We start from the raw sequence: 20,453 nt of genomic DNA, 5'->3' as shown, positions 1-20,453 counted from the left end.
CTTTTTCTGGCCTCTGTGGGTTTGCACCCACAGGTGCACTTACATAAAGGCAAAACACATATACATTTCAAAACCCTATGTATATATAATTTTTGGAGAAATAATAAGCCCCTTTAAAATTCCCATCTGGTGAGGTGTCATGGCTCACACCTTTAATAACAGCACTTGGGTGGCAGAGGTAGGCAGATCTCTGTGAGATGGAGCCCAGCGCGGTCTGCATAGCAGGTTCCAGGCCATCTGGGGCTACAGAGAGACCCTATCTCAAAAAAAGAAAAAGAATTAAGTTCCCATCTGGCTCACTGTCAGTTTTCACTTGTGTCAGATCCTAAGATCCAAGGGTAAATACTGAAAAGGGAGTGGGGGGAGGGAAGAAGATATATATATATATATATATTATAGCACACCTTCTCCCCCCCCGCCCCCAAATCTCCTGACCTGTATCACTCGAAAAAGAAACTAAAACAACATTCTAAGAGTTAGGCACCAGGCCCAGGTGTCAGATCCAGTGTCTGGCACTTCTTTCATGTGTGTCAAACATCATGCTCTTCAACTGATTCAATTCTCCCCTCCCTTGTCTGTGCTTCCTGAAGGAGGTAGAGGACATGTCCAAGCATCAAGGTAGTTAGTTATACAATCCAGATACTTGGCTTTAGGTAAATAAAATGTTCAAATCAAATGACTGGCTGTGTTCTAAAACTAGGAAGCCAGGAAAAGGCTAACAATAGAGGACAGCCACTAGTTTATGCAAAGTCTGAGTGTCCAAGTCCATCAAAGGCACATGTTCTCCATGGTGGACCCCAGTCTTTCTCTGTTCCTTCAAACTATTGCAGAGTCTGCCACAGGGCAGCCTTCAAATAGGCCAGCAGAATAATGCACAGACATCAGTCCTTTCCGCAAGTGACAGACAATGCAGACAACCCACCCTGATCTGGCCAGTTCTGCTCTGCTTACCCACAGTACCCATAGAAGCAGGATGACAGAGCACCCCAGCAGACAGCCCAGGTGTCTATGGCATTTGTTATTTGATTATCTGTTTTTCTCCACAGGGCCTCTGAAGAAACAGAAAGGGTTAAGAGCTTTAAAAGCAAACATTTACTCTGCTTCTCCCACTCAATGGAGTCATCTGACCCAATGAGCCACGGAGGAGAAAACATGAATTTAAACTTCAAGAATCCCTATCAACCCCGTGCTGGCTTCCTCATTCCTATTCCCATCCTGAGAAAAAGAGCCAGAAGACAGATTTTAAGATCTGCCCTTCAAACCTGGATCCGTAAGGATGTGACTGTCATCCCCATGGTTTTTCCACAATGTGGTACCCAGGATATGCCCAATATATGATCAACTAGGATGTATTAATCTAACATACACTTGCAGTCTCTCTTCTCTGATGTTCTAGTGCTGGTCATTTAATAAGAGTTTTCCACATGACTGTGACAAGTCTGGAATTGAAAGCAAAGAAGTTGGGGTCTGATTACACAAATTACATGAGTCTGGCTGAAACTTGTGGAGTGTCTGCCACACTGTCCACTTCCAGAGAGAAGAGGGTCACTGAGAACATCATGGGCAAAAGTAATAGGATCACACAAGCAATTGAAACAGAGAACCAGGCAAGGTTGAGGGACTTGCTAAGGGCTCTGATGGACATCTGCCTCAGCAAGCCCCATCCAGTGAGGCCCACTGTTGTCACTGCTTTGACACAGAGTAGCTCCATTTCCAGCAGCTGCCTGCACTCCATTCTCCCAAATGTCAATATTCCTAGAGTCATGCCTGGTATACCTGGGCCAGTTGACTGCTTTCCTAACTTCTATACAGAATACACTCTGTACTCTGTCTTCCATCTTGGAATGGAGACCTCCACAGGTAAGAAACCTGTTCATGGGGACTGGAGAGATGGCCAGCAGTTAAGAGTACTTGCTGCTGGAGTTCAGTTCCTGGTACTCACATTGAATGGCTCACAAACACCTGTAACTCCAGCTCCAGGGGACTCAACACCCTCTTCTGGCCTCCACAGACATCTACATGCACATGCACCAACACAAACACCCAACACACCACCCACCCACCATCCATCCATCCATCCATCCATCCATCCATCCATCCATCCATCCATCCATCCATCCATCCATCATCTTTTTAAAAAAGAAAGAAAAGAGAGAAATCTGGTTCATGATCCATGTTCACCATATCCAATGTAGTCTGCAGACCTCAGCTGCTCAGGGTAGAAAGTTAAGAGGCAGTCCAGTCCTTTATTCCTTCCTCTGTGGTTTCCCTGTGCCATGCAAGTTCACTGAGGGCACTTCATTCTTTTAACAGGCCATCAGTAACATCAGTGCCCATCACTGATGCAGAGGTGCAAGACTTCTGCTCCAGTTCCTCCAAGCACAGCAGTGCTCTTCACACATTAACCATATGATATTCTGAAATGTCGGAGCAACAAGCCTGCAACCCAATGCTTCAAGCAAAATTGCCAGCCCAGTGTGAAAAAAGTCTCAACTTTGAGCAATTTACTGCTCTCTCTAGTAGCAAAGTTAGTGAGAAAAGCAAGTTATAGCTTGTGTCTAACTGTTTTCATTTCTATACTCATCACTGAGGCCAGGTAGTTCAAGCGACACAATGAGCAACTATAAGAGCTGCTCCGGTTTCAATCCCATTGTCAACCCAATGCCCTGTGGATGGATAGCCACCTTGCCAGTGGTAGCATGCTGACAGGAGCAAAGGACATCCCTTGGGTGGGCTCAGGAAGAGTATGACTTTCCATATATTAGACTTTGGGCTCAGAAACCAGATTGAAGCCAGGTGTGGTGGCGCATGCCTTTAGTCCCAGCACTCAGGAGGCAGAGGCAGGCAGATCTCTGTAAGTTCAAGGGCAGCCTGGTCTACACAACTTCTCTCTGGCCAAAAAAAAGGGAATGGGATCAAAAAAAAAAAAAAAAAAAAAAAAAAAAGGTTGAAGCCCAGAAGCAAGGTCACCTGAGAAGGGGGCAAATCATTCCTCCTAAGACCCTTCTGCCTAACATTGACAATCATGCTTCATGAGGCTGGCTGGAAGTGGGGCACAGCTTGTAGTGTACAAAATCCTTCAAGGTTCTATGGCTATGGGAACGCCTGTCCTCCTCTACCTATTTTATACTTATCTCTTTATCTTAATGTCCCAGGCTTGGTCTACACTTTATATTTGAGAAGTAAACACAACACTATGTTTAGCACTGGGATGACAGACTCTTAGGGACAAGAAGGGGTCTTTTCTTCTTCCCTTGCTTCTCCTTATGGGCCATCTGGATGAATGCTGTTGCATCTTCCACTGAAGGGCTCACCCACTGGCTAACCTGAACTGTAGGTCTAGTTCCATTACCCCACCTGCAGGTGGTGGCTCTTCAGTTCCTTCCTACATGGACAATCTGCTGTTTCCCTGGGTGGGGTTGGCAGCATTTATCCTTATAGCCCCCTTCTCTTTCCATCTTTGACAGCCAGGGCATCCTCTGTTGAGCTCCCATAGCTCACTAAGAGCCATGTCCTCTACTCACCTAGAGGTGGCAAGTCTTCGGGAAGGGAATGACCCTTCCTGCTACTCTTCCAAGTTAGGCTGGTGCAGCTGTTGGCCTGACAGTACCATCTCTCTGGAAACTGTCATGGCAGACAGTTCTGCAGCAGCTCCCTCTAATGATACCCTCTGCAGCTAACTGAGTAATAGCCCCAAAAGGTATGCATGCCCAGCTCTGCCCTTGTAAGTGTGCCTCCAATCAGTAAAGGGCTACTTCACGTGTGGTTGAATAAGGCTTGGGAAACTGTCCTAGTTTATATAAATGCAATCCCTCAATGCAATCCTGAGTCCTAGGAAAGGGAAATTTGCAGAGAAGAAAGATCACACAGGAGAGAAGGAGATGGATATGCTGATGGAAAGAGCCTATGAGGATGGATGGAAGGACCACAGCTGAGAAGAGCAAGCAGTGTGACTGAGGTCTGCAGAAGGCAGAGCCTCAGCGGGAACTTGCCACCTATACCTTGATCTGACTCTTAAACTCTAGAACTGAAAGAGAATAAATCCATACTGTTCTAAGACACTAAATTTATAGCAGCTGTTAAAGAGAACATATCTATCATATTGTGTGCATGACTTGACACCTACACCTCATTGTTAGACTCCAACACACTGCCACACAGATGAACACACGGCATAATGTAAGGATTCCCTTTCCTTGAGATCCCTGAGAGCTTTCCTTGTCATGAAAAGCACTGCCCTTTGTCTTCCTCTGCCTCTCTGGCTATAGAGAAGGTCCTTGAGATAGTAAGCTTAGCTACACTATTTCAAGTTGGCACCCTCAGTGAACAGGTTCATCTGACTGTGTTGACAGACGTTACTTATTTCACAGAAAGCCTAAGGTGACTAGCATTGTCAGGTGGGTTGGGTTCAATGGCAAGGGACATGGGGGGGCAGTTTGAAACACAAAAGGGGAAAGGGGAGGGGAGTTATCTTAGAAGACTGTTTTGGCAGCCTCCACGCTGCCCCATCTTGCATGTTACAAGCTCACTCTTGACTACACTGGCTTGGCTTGGCTTCTTCAACCCTAAGTGCTTTCTGTGGTGAACTCCTATAAAATGACTCTTTCAACAGTTGTTAACCTCCTGCTGCTGCTGCTGCTGCTGCTTAATCAGTTTCCTAGCAATTACTCTGAGCTGCTAGCTTTCTTAGCACCCCTCTCAGTGCAGGAGGGAGACAACTGCGCATCATCATAGCCTGCAGGGCACAGCCTGGCTGCTGGGCTGCTGTGGGAAAGTCCACCCACGCTCTGCAGAGAGTGGCTAGGTGCTAGTCACAACCCATCTTCTTTATGCTTCCCTGGCAGAAATTAGCAACAATGCCACAGAACTGCTGCCCCCATCCTCCACATCACTATAAGACCTGGTGGGACAGTAAAAACTGGACAGACAGCACCATGGGGCCCCAAAGCCTCCATTCTGGGAAGCTATAGGTAAACTGAGGAGATGGATATTTGAGGATCTAATTATGACCCCAGCATAGGTAGGCATCTAACTACTGTTTTCTATCTTTGCTTCAGCATATACAAAACTGAAGAGGAAAATACAGCCACTGGATGGTTCACAAGGCAGAAAGGAATCCATTGGGTACCCTAGGCCACCCAGATCACCATGATCTGAAACTTGAAAAAGGTAAAAGGTAGATCCTAGCCAGGAGAGGTAGTGCATGCCTTTAATCCCAGCACTCTGGAGACAGAGGCAGATGGATCTCTGTGAATTCAAGGCCAGCCTGGTCTACACAGCAAGTTCCAGTTCCAGGACAGCTGGGGCTACAGGGAGACCCTGTCTCAAAAAGACCAAAAAACAAAAAGAGGCTAGACTGGGTGTGTATGTCTATAATCCTAGCAGTGCAGTGGTGAGATGAGAGATGGAGACAGGAGAATCCTTCACAAGCTCATAGACCTGCTAGCTTGAATATTCAGTTAATTGGCAAATGAAGGCAAGGTCCTCTGACTTCCACACTTAATGCACACTCATACATACATCATATACACAGACAAATTAAACAAGTAACCCGTGTCGAGAATTTTTGTTGCGGTGTTATAAAACTCTGGTACCTGCCTTTGCTCTGTAAGTTTTACATGGACAGCCCTAGTCTCAAAGAGACAAGAGATTAGAGAGGCAGACAGGATAGTCAGGTGGGTAGGCATGGCCATCTGGAAGGGCTTAAGTCAACTATGTGGGTAGGTTACTAGAGCCAAGAGGGAGGCAAGTTGGCTAGGTCCCTTCTAGCTGTGTATCCCTCCATCCTATGGCCCTTGTTCCCAGGATGCCTGTTGGAGCATGGAGAGGTCTTGCACTTCTGTGTAGGCATTCCTTATAGGACAGCAAGTGCTTTGATGGCTGGGCCTACATGAAGGGGTGTTACTGACACTGCACCCGTGGTGAGGTCGGGGCAGGCCTGTCAATTGTCTCTCCAAGCCTTTCTTGTAAACAGTTTAGGATTTTTTTTTTTGTCTTTTTTTTTTCTCCCTAAATTTAGTTAATATTTATTACCTACTTTCAACTGGGAAACAAAACCAGAGTGATCATTTTTTTTTTGAAAATTAAATTTTTTAAAATTTATTTTAAAAATAAAATTATTTAACTGTCACCCTAAGGAGACTGCTCTGATCTTGATCCATAGCCCCATGATCATCTGCTGGGGGCCCCTAGTTGTTCCATATGTAGAAACAACAAAGGCTGGTTCACAGAGTTACCAACAAGAAGAAAGAGTTACAGAATCTCTTGGGCTATGTCTCACATTCCTCTCCCAAACAAAGATGAAGGGCAGGGGAAGGGAAGAGGGAAGGCTTGGCATCAAGTCCCAGTTTCTAGAGAGCATCACAATGAAGGACCTACAAAAATAGTCCATCTCAATGGGTGACACCCCATGAATCACAATAAATTAGAGCTTAAGGAAAAGTGTGTGGCACTTGTCAGCCAATGGCCCTGAACTGCACCTCTGCCTCCAACCCCTCTGAACAACAGTCAGGAAGTGTTTCCAGTACTAATGAGTTCACCTATACAGAGGTCCTCCTTGTCCACAGTTTTGTTTTCTTCAACCAGGGAGCAACACTGGCACAAATTTGTTTTTCTCTCTTCACCATTTCAAAGACAAGATTACTTCATTCAAAACCAAACTAAACATTTGTATCACATTTTATTTATTCTGTGTGTATGCATGAATGTGTGTGAGGCATGCACGCTACCACAGCATGCACAGGTGGTCAGAGGACAACATGCAAGAATTGGTTTTTTCCTAAGATCAAAGTTAGATTTAGATTGGAGACTTAGGGGCAGGTGCCTTCACCTAGTGAGCCATCTCACCAATTTAAATTCTTTTTTAAAATTTATTCTTATTTTATGTGTATGTTTTGCCTGTGTGTATATATGTATGTATTGTAAGAACACGTGTGTTGTTCAGTACCCATGGAGACCAGAAGAGGGTATCAGATTCCCTGGAACTGGAGTTACAGACAGTTGTGAGCCTAGCTGCAAGCTGCCATGTAGGTGCTAGGAACTGAACCCAGATCCTCTGCAAGAGCAGCCACTGCTCTCAGCTGCTAAGCCATTGCTCTACGCCCAAGTTTAATTTTTACAATCAATCTTAATGTCAGCATTTGGTTTTGTTTCTTTATTGAGAACATTCTTTTCACATCATGGAAGCACTTTTTAGCTTCTCTATGGCACTTTCAAATTGCCAGTATCATTCCTCTTGTGTACAGGTATGCTATTAATAGAAATACAATGAGGACACAACACTAGTCTACTGACCCAGATAGCAAAAGAGTTGTTTTTTTTTGGGGGGGGGGGGCGGATCTTGATATGTGGCCCAAGGTGGCCACAGATTCATAATTTTCCTGCTTCCGTCTCTCTAGTACTGGAATGACAGGCATGGGCCACCATACCCGACAAAAACTATTTTGACAGAACAAGAGGGATAGAGTATTACAGTATGCTGTTTCAGTGTTCTTTTTTAAACTATTAGTAACCTCTTACTGTGTCTATCCCATGAATTAAGCTTTATTACATGTATGAGCATGGGAAAACACAGGGCTAGTGCTGCATACCTTCAGGCATCAAATGGGAGTCTGACTCCCTCCAGGACAAGGGTGGCTACTGGCAAGGACTCTTGACCTCAGTCTCTGTGAAACAGACATGATATTCTTTGGGCAATGTCAATGTAGGGAACATGTTAGGAAATGTGCACAAACAGCCATGCTGAGGGCTTAGACATCAGGTTACTCGCTCAAAGCCCACAGTGAGCAGAGGTAATGGAAGAGCCCCCTTTTCCTCCTAAGAGACAAATACCCATTGCCTCTCACAGTGTCTTCATCATGATCCTACTATGGAGTTCAATTACATGTTTACCTGAGTTCCCATAGCCTGAACTTCCAAGAGGGATCTTTTAAGGGCTGTATGTCCTTTGCTCACCAGGGATGAAACTCAGAACCACTATGGTCACTAAGGGCTGAGACACAGCTGAGAGGCCAAAGCAAGGCAGGAGTGGACCCCTTCTCTCACCTGCTCAGGCAGCCTGACCAGCAAAGCTCTGAGCAAGAGGAAACCAACCAGTTTAAACAGAATTCTCAAATGTCATACTCCCTAAAAGCCACATGGAGTGGTCACAAAGGTTAAAGAAGCTCACTCAGTAGGGGTTCTAATACAGGGAAACTGCAGCTTTGGGAGTAATCAGGGTTTAGAAGGTCAATTGTGGAGGAAACAAGACCTCAGCTGCCAGTTCCTAAAGACAGCAGAGATCCCAGTGCTAATGCCCCCTAGCTTTCCTAGGGTCTAGGTACCCTAGCAGTGCTGTTCATGGTTTTGGCATAATAGTAGCAGAAATGTGCCCAGAAAAAGGTAGACAAATCCTAAAATCAAAATGACCTCCTAGGTTCTCCTACAAGAAGCACCTTTAAAACAGCCTGAGTCAATGAGAGCACAGCTCTGCTGAGGACCCCAGAAGGCCATCACACTATACAAAGGATACAGATATCCACAATGAACCATGGATGAGCCTCTGTATCTGATGGAACCAACAAACTCACAGGTTGCCAGGCAACCCCCAAAAAGTACATGGCCCAGAGTCAGCATGGCCCAACAGTCCCTCACAGCTCCTGTGGAAGATAGGTGCTCTAAGGGATTCACAAGCTAAAAAGCTGCAGTCCTTGGCGCTACATCTGGCTTGCAGGCCAGGCCTCACAACCCTATGACATTCATAAAGAAAGGCACAGGTCATCTTAGAGTAGGTAGGGGGTCAAGAACAGTGGACCTACCACAGGGAAAGGGTAAAGAATCCTTGACACATGCTGTAACACAGCAGGCAAACCTTAAGGACATATGCAGAGTGAAATATGTCAGATACAGGGCAGGCAAGAATCCACTTACACATAATCTGAGATCTGAAGTGTTCCAAACTATAGCCAAGCTTTGACCTGTGGAAAATTCCACAGCTAACCTCATGATGGGGCATAGTCAAAACACATATGCATGAAAAACAGTGTAAAATTATTTTAGAAGCTTTGTATAGTGGCACACACCTTTAGTCTAAGCACTCAGGAGACAGAGGAAGGCAGATTTTTGTGAGATTGAGGCCAGCCTGATCTTCAAAGCAAGTCCCATGCCAGCTAGGGCTACAGGGAGACTCTGTCTCAAAAAATAAATAAATATTTAAAAAAATTACCTTCAGGCTATGGTACAAGGTGTAGGTGAAACATAAATCAATTTCCTGTTTAGACTTGGGTTCCAGCCTCAAGATATCCCATTATATATATGCAAATACCCCCAAACCTGAATACTTCCAAAATCCTCACCATCACCTGTCATAAACACTTCTGGCAAAAGATACCAACTTGTATGAGGCTCTTGGTGGAATAGGACTGAGACACAGGAAGGAGAATGGGTCTGTGGGAAAGCAAGAGGTAAGGTCAAGGCTTAATGGGGACATTTTCAGTAGGGAAGATGACAGAGCTCTCATGCACAATAATGTGAGTTCCCACTGCTACCTTACATGCTATGTGTGTACAGTACGTGCTCTGGATGGTAAGTTTTATGTCACCTGTATTTTATTACAATAAAAATGAAGCATTTGACCATCTGTTTGCTTAACTTGTAGGAGAGCAAAGGAAGAGAACAGGCCTACTCTAAGGCCCAGAGCCTCTGGCCAGAAGCAATAAGTCCCTTAGTTTTATTTTAGTTGCCATAAGATCCAGGCACAGGGAGCAAAAAGCAAAGATGCAGCAATGAAGTTGCTTGTCCCTCCTGAACGGGAGGAGACCCAGACAGCCTCCTCAGGCTCCACCTCGTCTGTGGGCCACCCGGGCGCCCACCTCACCTCGGCAAACACTCTGGAAGTTTCTCTTCCTTTTTAGGGAAATTTTCCTTGCCTCCACACCCACCACTCAAGCTACACTGTGGGAGTAGAGAGAAAAAAATTTCCCAAAAAAGGAAAAGAGACTCCCAAAAGTAAGTGCCATTTCAGAGCTGCCTGGAAAGGCAATGGTCAGAACAGCTAGTCTGCCATTCAGCCAGTCAGGGTTCCTAAGCATCCATAGCCAGTACTACTGCCTCCCTCCTGAGGGCACACTCTATGTAACTCTCAGACATTCACCTGCATCCCCACAGCCCAGTCAAGTAGCAAGAGACCCCTCTCTCTTACCATTCCTCAGAGCTTTCTGAACATCATTCCACATTCTGAAGAGCCACTAAAAGTCACCTTACTCCTGACATCTCTGCGATCACCCCAGTCTACCTTTCTCTTCAGCCTATACCCCCTCCTTCCCAAACTGAGATTAGAAATTCTACAGCAATGTATCCCACAGTTGGTGAGGCCCAACTTGCTTTGTCTGGTCCACCAAACGCCACCCATACAATACAGAAAGCAAGGAAGAATTATCAAGACCCCAGTCACTGGGGAAAATCATCATCCGGCTGATAAGAGATCATTTAAAAGAAGGAAAACATATTATACAGCAATAATGTGTAACAGGCAAATAAAAACTTGGAACAAATTGTGACTAAGTGTTAAGGGAGAATACCAGTCATAAAACGCTACAGGCTTAATGGTGTGGAAAATCAGCTGGAGAGAGTAGATGAACAGGCTACCAGTGAGGGCTGAAGCTGGACTAAGCAGAATAGCAGGTCCAGAGGTGGATACAGGATGCTCAAAGCTGCTGCTTTTGTTCTCAAACACCCAGATGGAGCCATATCACAGGCACTGGTTCAAGAATGCCATGGGAAATGATACCAATGTACTTCCTAGGTGGTACACAGAGGTAGCTCTGCTACTTTGGGGAGCAGGGGATCCCACAGAATCCCTCAAGACTAAGAAAAGTCCACAACTATTCCACTACAACTTCCTGTAAGGCTGTAGGACAATTCTGGCCTGTCTACCCATTCCCTCCAGGAAATAGAGTAGGTGGGTCCTGTATCCTGTGCTATTAAGCAAATCAAGCATATTTTTAGTTTTAAAAATAAATATATAAGCAAGCCACTGACCAAATCATTCAGTTTCTTCTTCTGGGAACCAAGGAAACTCTTGAGTTGATTCTCCTTTGATGTGGGGCCTGCCTGTACATCCCTGACCTCTCCCCAGGACATACCAGTAGCATCCCTGCTCTAGTTATCACAATCAAAGATAGTACTGGACATTTGCCATGTATCCTTAAGACATACTAACCCCACAGAGGACCATGGTCATCTCTTCAAGGCAAGCAAAAACAACACAGGGAAGACTCCTGTGCTGGGGTTCAGCCACTTGGGAGCAGGCACAGAGACATCTGTTCCAGGCCCCAGGACCCTGTCCATCCAGATAGGATAAAGATCTGGTGCTAGAAAACTGACCTTTGAGTTGGTACTTCTGGGCACATAACTCTCTGCTTGTCCTGGGGAATGGCCACAAGGGTTAGCCCTGGTATGCTGCAGACCAAAGGACACAGGTGAGGCCCCCCCAATCATCAGTCCTAGTAAGAAGAGTCCTCATGCTTCCTCCTTCCTGACTTCTTCAATGGCCTCCTTCCTTGCTTCTACCTAATTCCAGCTGCCTGAACTCTACCTGGATGACCTCCTTGCAGCTATCCTCTATATAAGCTTCCCCTGTATACAATACAATACCTAAAGTGCTGCTTTAAAGACATTTCAACACGATTGACACTGTTCGTTTTCATTTGTATAAATAGTCCCACTTTGTTCAGAGGTGCTACATATGTACCCATGATGCATATAGGTACATATGGGCAGAAAAACATTAACTGGCTTCATGGTTAGACTTCCAGCTCTAAGGCCATTGTGTTAGAAAGTGGTCTCTGCACAAAAACATTTGGTCCTGGGTATCTCCCCAATGTCTCCTCCTCAAGGTTTTCTTCTTCCTTTCCTCAGAGTCCTAGCATAGAGTCACTTCTGCCCTAGACCACATCCAGGCTGCTGTGAGACACTGGGCCATGAGGTGTCAGCAGAGCTGGCTTCATAGTCTAGATTACTAAGGAGCCCCTCTCAAGTGCAGCAGCAGTCTATCTGTTGGTGCTAGCACAGTGGTGGCCCAGCAGCCATCCTCTTTGTATGCAAGTTAGTCAAAAGAATAATGGATTCATCTGGACTTCAGCGGGACCTAAGCATAGAATTCCTGACTATAGTCATTAGTCACCCATGGAATTCCAGGAAGCTCTGATTTTCAGATAGTTCGTGGCCTGAGCTCAACTGGAATATTAATCCAGTGACCCCTTGAGGTTCCTTCTACACTCTTAACCAGTTGTAAGACTTAAGAGTAGGGCTTATGGGAGCCCAATCCCTATCCTAGGGCTGCTGCCCATGTGACAGCCAAGCCAGAATGACACTGAGGGAGGAGTGGAGTCTGCCCTACAGGCATCCTGACCTGGGGAGAATGTCATATGTGCCTCCCTGCTCTTGCCTCTAGTTGGCCTAGGGATGGCTCCTCAGCAAAACCCTCTGTGGTACATTCGCATGCTCATCACAAAAATGATGGGGAGAGAAGTCTTAAGAAGCAACCAATGAAGTGACAGTTAATGTGGAAATGTGTGTGTGCACATGAGATAGGGCAAAAGGTACAATATCATGTCTATTAATGGTCTCAGAAGAAAAGGAGAGAAAGGCTGTGCCACAAAGTATAGGCAGAAAAGGGACCACTTGGCACATGTGAATGCTAATGATCATTCCCAAATCCTAGCGTCCTGACACTCTGAAAAGTTCCTGGAGACAGTCATCTCATACTCCAGAGTCTCACAGCATCATACAAGAAACAGCCTGTGTACAGCAACTGGACCAATCCATATGATACAGCATGACTAAACTTTCCCAGATGGTCCCCTTTTACAAAGGCTACCCACAAATGCATACATGCACACACTTGCCCACTCAAATGGCACAGGAAGAGGTGACCAGAGCTTCATTCAGGGGAGTACAATCTCCTTTGGAGAAAAAGGAAATGACATAGGTGAAAATAGAAAAGTCAAACATTCCACCTGGCTGGTCTAGGGATGTGGCCTCTGGAACAAGAATAGCAAGCACTCATCCCACCCATGAAGCAGCAGGAAGAAGCTTGTACATTCCCTGACCACAGGACCAATAGACCTCAGATGTCAGCTAAAAACAACTTGCATCAAGATCCAGTAAGACAAGTAAAAACAATTAGAGCTGGGGGGAAGTTGCAACCTTGGGAGTACAGGACATGAGCCTGCCTCTCCTTGCTCAGGCCTGCAGGGCCAATACCTGCATAAACCTTTTTTGAAATCCAGGACATCATTTTCCCTAATGCCAAGCCCGAACTTCTATAAGCCTTGAACAGAACAGAACAGAACAGAGCAGAGCAGAGCAGAGCAGAGCAGAGCAGAGCAGAGCAGAGCAGAGCAGAGCAGAGCAGAGCAGAACAGAACAGAACAGAACAGAACAGAACAGAACAGAACAGAACAGAACAGAACAGAACAGAACAGAACTGACTTCCTCCCTCACTGCTTCCTCTCACCAACATCCGCTAAAGAAGCACAACCTCAAGCACAAGGTCTGGGTTTACAGAACATTCGTTACTACCTGGTACTACTACAAGTCTTTTAAAACATTCCAGATTCCTACTAAACAGAAGTCTGTGAGGGCTGCACTCACACACGATGTGATCAGTAATGCCATAGCTGAGAGACCTGGTGAAGGCCTGGGCCAGGAAACAGTGAGGACACTTACCATCTCATCCAGGGCGTAGCGCAAGAGGCCATGCTCATAAAGGATGAAGAACCGTCGCTGCCATTTCTGCAACAGAGCACAGAGTTGGTGGGTCAGGGGTCCTAGCCCTTGGTCTCAGCTGGCAGAGTTCCAGTGTCTGACACACAGAATCTAAGGAATGCTGGCTCCAAGGCTTCCATTTCTGGGGCAGATGGAAGGAGGAGGACCACAGACAGAAGTACAGTGATTCATTAGCTAGACAGGGCCAGGACAATGAGCCCAATCACAAGTGACTTGTATTTTCATTCTTTTTTGGTCTTTTTGAGCCAAAAAGCCCTGTAGCTCCAGCTGGCCTAGAACTTGCTATGTAGACCAGGCTGGCCTCAAACTCACAGAGATTTGCTTATCTCTGCCTCCCTAGTGCTGGGATTAAAGGCTTACACACCACCACACCTGTTTTGTTTTGGTTTTTTTTGATATTTTATTTATTATTTTTATTTTATATATATGAGTGTATTACCTGCATGTATGTAAGTGCACCCATATCGTGCAGTGCCTGTGGAAGTCAGAAGAAGGCATTGGATTCCCCTGAAACTGGAGTTATGGACAGTTGTTAGCTACCATGTGAGTGCTGGGAATCGAACCTCGGTCTTCTGTAAGAGCAGCCAGTGCTCTTAACCGCTGAGCCAGCTCTCTGTGACTTGTACTTTCATATGTTCCATGAAGTCTTTAAAATTGGGAAGCTCCCCAGGAGCAAAAACTGTGGTTACCTATCTATAGTCCTCTGGGTGGCTGGCATAGAACCCTCACAGAATACATGGCAATTTATTGGATAAATGATCTTATAAAATCTAGAATAACCTGAGAATACAGAGACATTGACAGCACCCCTTCGGAGAAAGGCTGGGAAATGATATAAAAGGGTTGCTCTTGCAATCACAGGGGACAGGAAGCAGACAGTCAAGCCTGGAGAATCCAACAGAGGTGGAGGAATGAGCTAATAAAAATCAAAGAGAAGAGGAGCAAGGCCAACTGACAAAATCCCATCAAAGGCCAGACCTCCAGGGCTGTTACCCTAGTCAAATGCCACTGAAAACTGGAATGAAAAGGACTATAAGTGTGCACATCTTCTTTTCTGGATGAGAGGCCTTGTCTACCACATGAGGCTATGAGCCTAAAAATCATGACTCATAGGCATGGCTCCTGAATACCCCCTCTTTTCAGGTTGATTTCAAAAGGACCCAAGTTCTAGTCTCAACATTTCAAAACATCCAATAATGTATAAATCTTCACTAGCACTAACTACAATGTACACCTCTTTCTCCTGTCCAGAATTATAGTTTGAAATAATGACTTTCCTGTCAGGAACTGGAAATGGTAGTTCTACACAACCAGGAAAGGTACTTGCTCCCTAGGAACTGCATTCTGGCTGGAACTGCTGGCCCTCCAGGGTCAAGAAGAGGACTCATAAGGCCATGCAGAGAGGACTTACAAGGGCTGTTTCCAGGCTGGAGGTTCAGAGCAGGTTATTGCGACCTGTTTTCCAGAAGCATCTATAAGGTGTTATCTTTGTGTTATCTTTGAAATACAAACCCACTCCAGAAGGAAGCACAAAAACCTGAGACACAATGCCACGTCTGTGGGCCAGAGTATGAACTTGTAAGGCCCTGCCCAGGTGAGGAGGAGCGAGCAGAGACCAAAAGAAGGAAGCTGGGTTCCAAGGCAAGTAGTGGGCAGGGCTGGAGCAGTTATATGAGCACACTTGGAAGAGAGTATGTGGAAAAAGAAAGAGAATGCTCTGACTAGTGCTGAACCCCCAAGGGGCTGCCCAATGGAATAAATAGCAAGCCTCTGGTCAGCACAATGTGGTATTAACCATCCTCTTGCTCCAGCAGATCAGGAGACAGGGCAATCAATGCAAGGCTTATCAAGAGAGCACAAGCCTCTAGACCTCAGCTCTTCACTAGAACTCAGTACTGAGAACATTTCAGGAAGGAACTGTCCTGGCTCTGAAGGACCTGGGTATTAGATTAGTATTATTGAAAATAGGACTCCTGGGGTTCCAATTTTAACTACTCTTTTGTCTTTTCCATTTGACTGTTTTCAGAGTCCAGCTAACCCACACAGTAGATGATACCCATAGGAAAGTGGCTCATTTTGGAGAAAGAATTCTGGATATGTGTTAAGTCAAACTCTTTTTGAGATCTCAGAGATGGCCAAATGTGGGTATCTACTGACCCTGTCACCTAGTTCCATGGTTCATCTCCTGTCTCCCTCTCCTATTCCACCTATTTGTTACTAGATGGGCCCCTTTCTTTGTCTGGTTCCTCCTACCCCAAGAATTCACTCAGGTGTCCTTACCCGAGACCGGTGCACTGGGTTGTCAAAGTCAGTACCATCTGGAGCCAGGAGTAGCCAGCCACCATAAATGGGTTTTGCCTAGAGGAGAAAAAGAATGACAAGTCATAAGCAACCTTAGACTATAGGAGAGAGCAGGGCAAACAGATAAACAAGAAGTCATCTCCCACTCCCCAGCAGTGGGTTAAGTATTCTGTTCAGAGCTAATGCTAGGATACTTATTTGGAGGAATTCTACAACTTATGGGGTGTTAGGAGAACTCAGAACCCCGAGAGCATCTGAAAACCCCAAAAGCAAGGTTGCCTCTCCTAAGTTCCTTACCAACATACCAAAATGGGGTTGTGTGTGGTACTTTATTCAATAAATGTGTCCTATCAAGCACCAGGAATACAGTGTGAATGATACAGCCCCAAGTCCTCATCCTGAAGACAGAAAACAGAATCAATCAGAAAGAGAGACCAAATTCTGCATGGCCAAAGATTTGCCAGGGGCCAAGGGTAGCCAAAAGCAGAAAACCTCTGGGCTTAAAGTAGTCACTAGGTTGTTGAAAGGCAGGGTGTGAACAGTTCCAGCTGTACCTCATGAAGTTTCTGTGAGAACTGATAAGATAATTCACGTGAAAACCAGCACAGAAACCAGGCACCATGGCTTATGCCCATAATCCCAGCATGTGAGAGGCTGAGGCAGAGGACAGCCATGAGTTCCAGGTCAGCCTAGGCTACAGTGTGAGACTATGTCTCAAAAAAACAACAACAAAATAAATCAGCATAGGGAGATAAATGGAGCAGCTAGAAAACAGTCTGATAGTTCAGAAAAGGGCTGAATATACAGCTACTGTGAGCCCCAGCAATGCTACTCCTAGGTAAAAATTCACCTGAGAGAATGGTACAAATGGAAACCTGCACCTGGAAAGCATTGTTCCCAAATGTCCAAAGGTGCTAACAACTGAAATATCCATGGATGCTTGATAAATGGATGAACAACTTGTAGTCCACCACATGTGAAGCATGACAAGGACAGAGGCTCTAATGTACACATAAGGCAATGAACCTCAAGTGTATAACTGAAAGAACTTAGACACAAAGGCCTACATACTGTAGAATTCCATTCACATGAACTATCTAGAATAGGCAAACCCACAGAAGACAGATTAATGGTCCCCGAGGGGTAGGGTGGGCACAAGGGGAAAGGCATAGGGTTTCCTTGGGAGGTGATAAAATGTTCTAGAATGAGATACTGAAGGTGGCTGCACAGTATTATGAATGTGCTAAACCCCACAGAATTGTACATGTTTAAAATGGTGAATTTTATGGCATGTGAATTATACCTCAGTAAAACTACATAAGGAGGGCCAGGTGTGGTGGCGCATGCCTTTAGTCCCAGCACTTGGGAGGCAGAGGCAGGCGGATCTTCGTGAGTTCAAGGCCAGCTGGATCTACATAGTGAGTTCCAGGACAGCTGGAGCTACAGGGAGACCCTGTCTCAAAAAGACAAAAAAAAAAAAAAAAAAAAAAAAAAAAAAAGAAAGCCCCACTACATAAGGAAAAAACACAGAGCATGATGTATGGCCTATAAAACCATAACAAATGTTAGGCACTGTTATACTTTTACTGTCTAAAGCATCTCCCACTCCCCTGACTCTGACAGGAGGAGTGCAGTGTGAGTCTAAGAGTGGGACTGACACTCTGGCTCTACCTTTGCAGCTACACTCAATTGTTGAAAGAGGCTGGTAAAAGGAAAATTGAGCTAGTATACCTACTGCCATTTTGGGGGAGGGCGCAGTGACAAGAAAAAAAATCCAAACCCTTTGGCTGCAGCCACATGATCTCTGAAAAAGTGGGAGTGGAGTGGGTTGGAGCTGGGAGCTCTTAATGTGCTTCTTATTCAACATTCAGAAAACTGGAGGCCCCCTTCACACTACCCCATTTAGCTGTGGAATCTGTGACTCAAGAGAGGGCAAGTTGCTTGCTAGAGGTCACACAGCCTCCAAGCTAAGCCAAGAATCCTCCCATTTCTTGGCTTCTTTGCACAAGGTCCTTAAGGGCCCCAAGAGTTCTGGCTTCTCCAGAGTTGAGTAGGTAGAAAGGGCTATGGGCTGGGATAAGGGCAGGCTGCTGGAAGAGTGACAGAGCCTTGCTTTGATGAAATACAGGAATGGGTGTTGGCAAAAGGCCCAAGAGCTAAAAAGACACTAGTTGTGCATGACCAGTCTCCGGGGAGCTGAACATGCTCAGTCTCTCCCCACACCACTCTGTGCACATTGTAAGAGGACTCCAAAGCCCACACACAGTATGAGAAATCAGAGCCTGGACCAGACAACTCTCTGAACCCTGTGTATCCTGAACCTATTGGCCCTGCTTGGCCTCCATTTCAGGTGGACCACACATCCCTTACCTGTGAGGTCTTGTCAGCAATTTGACAGTATTCTACCTTTTGGCCTCTGGCTGCAGGGCTTTGGGGTGACATTATGTTAGCTAAATCTATACGACCTTCCCTGAAAGTGACAAAGGGGACCTGAATGACTGGTACAAAATTCCTCAGAACCCAGGCCACCCTTGCTCATGTCCTCACTGGCATCACTATTCATTCAACAAACCTCTGCCTAGGCTTACTTTGCATGGCATACTAGGGACCTACCAGAACCCACCTTCTGGGTCAGTCACCAATCCTGATAAGAGAGCATAGGGAAGGGCTTTGGTAGACAGCTGGGATAGCAAAAGACCCAGAATAAGAACAAGAACTCCAGACTGGAAAGCTGGTACCCAAAACACAAAGACAAATCCCAAGAGAGAGAGAGAGCAGCCTAGTGGCTGCCTGGAGCTGGAGCTGAAACTAGGGCTGGCTATCCAGGCTGGTCAGACAGCAAAGAGTGTAAGGTTTCTTTTAGGACAATGAATGGTCTAATGTGACTATGCTGACAACCAGAACTAACCAAAATCAAGTTGTGCACGTTAAACATTTCAGTTATATGAATCTTATCTTAATAAAGCTACTTTAAAAAAAACTGGAAGAAGGCCAGGCGTGGTGGCGCATGTCTTTAATCCCAGCACTTGGTAGGCAGAGGCAGGCAGATCTCTGTGAGTTCAAGGCCAGCTTGGTCTACATGGTAAGTTCCAGGCCAACTGGGGCTATGGGGAGACCCTGTCTTAAAAAGACAAAAAAAACCCAACAACCTGGAAGAGATGGTTTAGATGTTAAAAATGATTACTATGCAAACCTGATGACCTAAGGAGTTTGTAGTTGTTTTGTTTTTTTTGAGATAGGGTCTCCCTGTAGCCCCGGCTGGCCTCAATCTCAGAGATCTACCTGCCTCTGTCTCCCAAGTGCTGGGATTAAAGGCATATGCCACCATACCCAGCTTGATGACCTAAGTTTAATCCAAAAGTTGTCTTCTGTCCTCCACACAAAAGTGCTGCAGCATGGGCGCACACACACATAATAAATAAAACTCATTTGCTAGGCTACAGAGCAAGACTGTCTCAAAATAGTAATTTACCAAGACCTATGTTTGGCACTGGGGAGACTGCTCCTATGTCACACTATCTGCAAGCATCTGTATAAACCAAGTCCTCCTTCCCACCCAAAGGAAGTCAAGGCTAGGGATTGGAGGCTGAGTTTTCAGGAGATTTTGCCCCAGTCAGAGATGGTCCCAAGGGCTGTGATCTGATCCACTGTTTCATAGGAAGGAGTTGGAGTGGGACAGACAGGCAAGAAAGTTGGAGGCTCAGGGCTGAGCAGGCCCTATGGAGCACAAGGTGGCCCAATAGCTCCTGAAGGGTTCATCTGGTCCCTATTTCCAGATGGTATCAGGAACCTGCAGGCTGGCCCAGTAGGGCAGGGTCTCAAGACCCTACAAAGCCATTCACAGAAGCAAAAATGCCACAAAGGAAGTAGGCATCCCTTATTTCTACAGGACCCTTGCAGGGGCTGCTGGAAGCCAATTTAGCCTTCAGCAACTCCCACTGCACCAGTTAGGAAGAGCTGCTGCTATTCTCCCACTATCTAAATCCTACCCAGCCACAGCAGAGCTGCTTGCTATGTTTGTACCCATCAGTCAGCATCCACAACCGCAGGCCCACAAATAGCCAGGTGTTGGCTCACAAAGGATTGGGGAAGATGGTGCACAACCCGGTGCTACACTGAGTCACTTCCTAGCTAGGTGTTGAATGAGCCAGAAGGTGCAGATGTGTCTGTTGTCCCTACTGGGACAGAGTTGGGCTGCAAAGACCCAAACTCAAGGAAAGCACCACAGCCTCACAGACTTCCCTAGCTTGCAAGAGGAGAAACCAGAAGCTGTGTCTCAGGCGGGGTTCTGGAGGGGCTTACAGGGCCAGGAGGCAGTCTTCAACCTTTAGCCTTTCTTTCTTTCTTTCTTTCTTTCTTTCTTTCTTTCTTTCTTTCTTTCTTTC

General features: G+C 45.8%; 1 protein-coding gene across 8 annotated transcripts in view; it reads right to left on the bottom strand.

The window, feature by feature from the left end:
- The window catches only part of Mprip (myosin phosphatase Rho interacting protein), a 134,574-nt gene that overhangs the window by 84,342 nt on the left and 29,779 nt on the right, over positions 1 to 20,453 (bottom strand). For 7 of the 8 annotated variants that reach the window (XM_029569089.1, XM_029569087.1, XM_029569090.1 and 4 more), the window contains exons 2-3: positions 16,048 to 16,125; positions 13,708 to 13,773 (exon numbers count right to left, since the gene is read on the bottom strand). In XM_029569089.1, the coding sequence (XP_029424949.1) occupies positions 13,708 to 13,773; positions 16,048 to 16,125 (144 nt within the window). The remainder of the gene's footprint in view (positions 1 to 13,707; positions 13,774 to 16,047; positions 16,126 to 20,453) is intronic. The other variant, XM_029569092.1, reaches the window with a different exon arrangement.

This window comes from Nannospalax galili, unplaced genomic scaffold (assembly GCF_000622305.1).
Source record: "Nannospalax galili isolate Female #2095 unplaced genomic scaffold, S.galili_v1.0 scaffold441, whole genome shotgun sequence".
NCBI classification, from domain to species: Eukaryota; Metazoa; Chordata; class Mammalia; order Rodentia; family Spalacidae; genus Nannospalax; species Nannospalax galili.
This window is presented reverse-complemented; position numbering and strand designations above follow the sequence as displayed.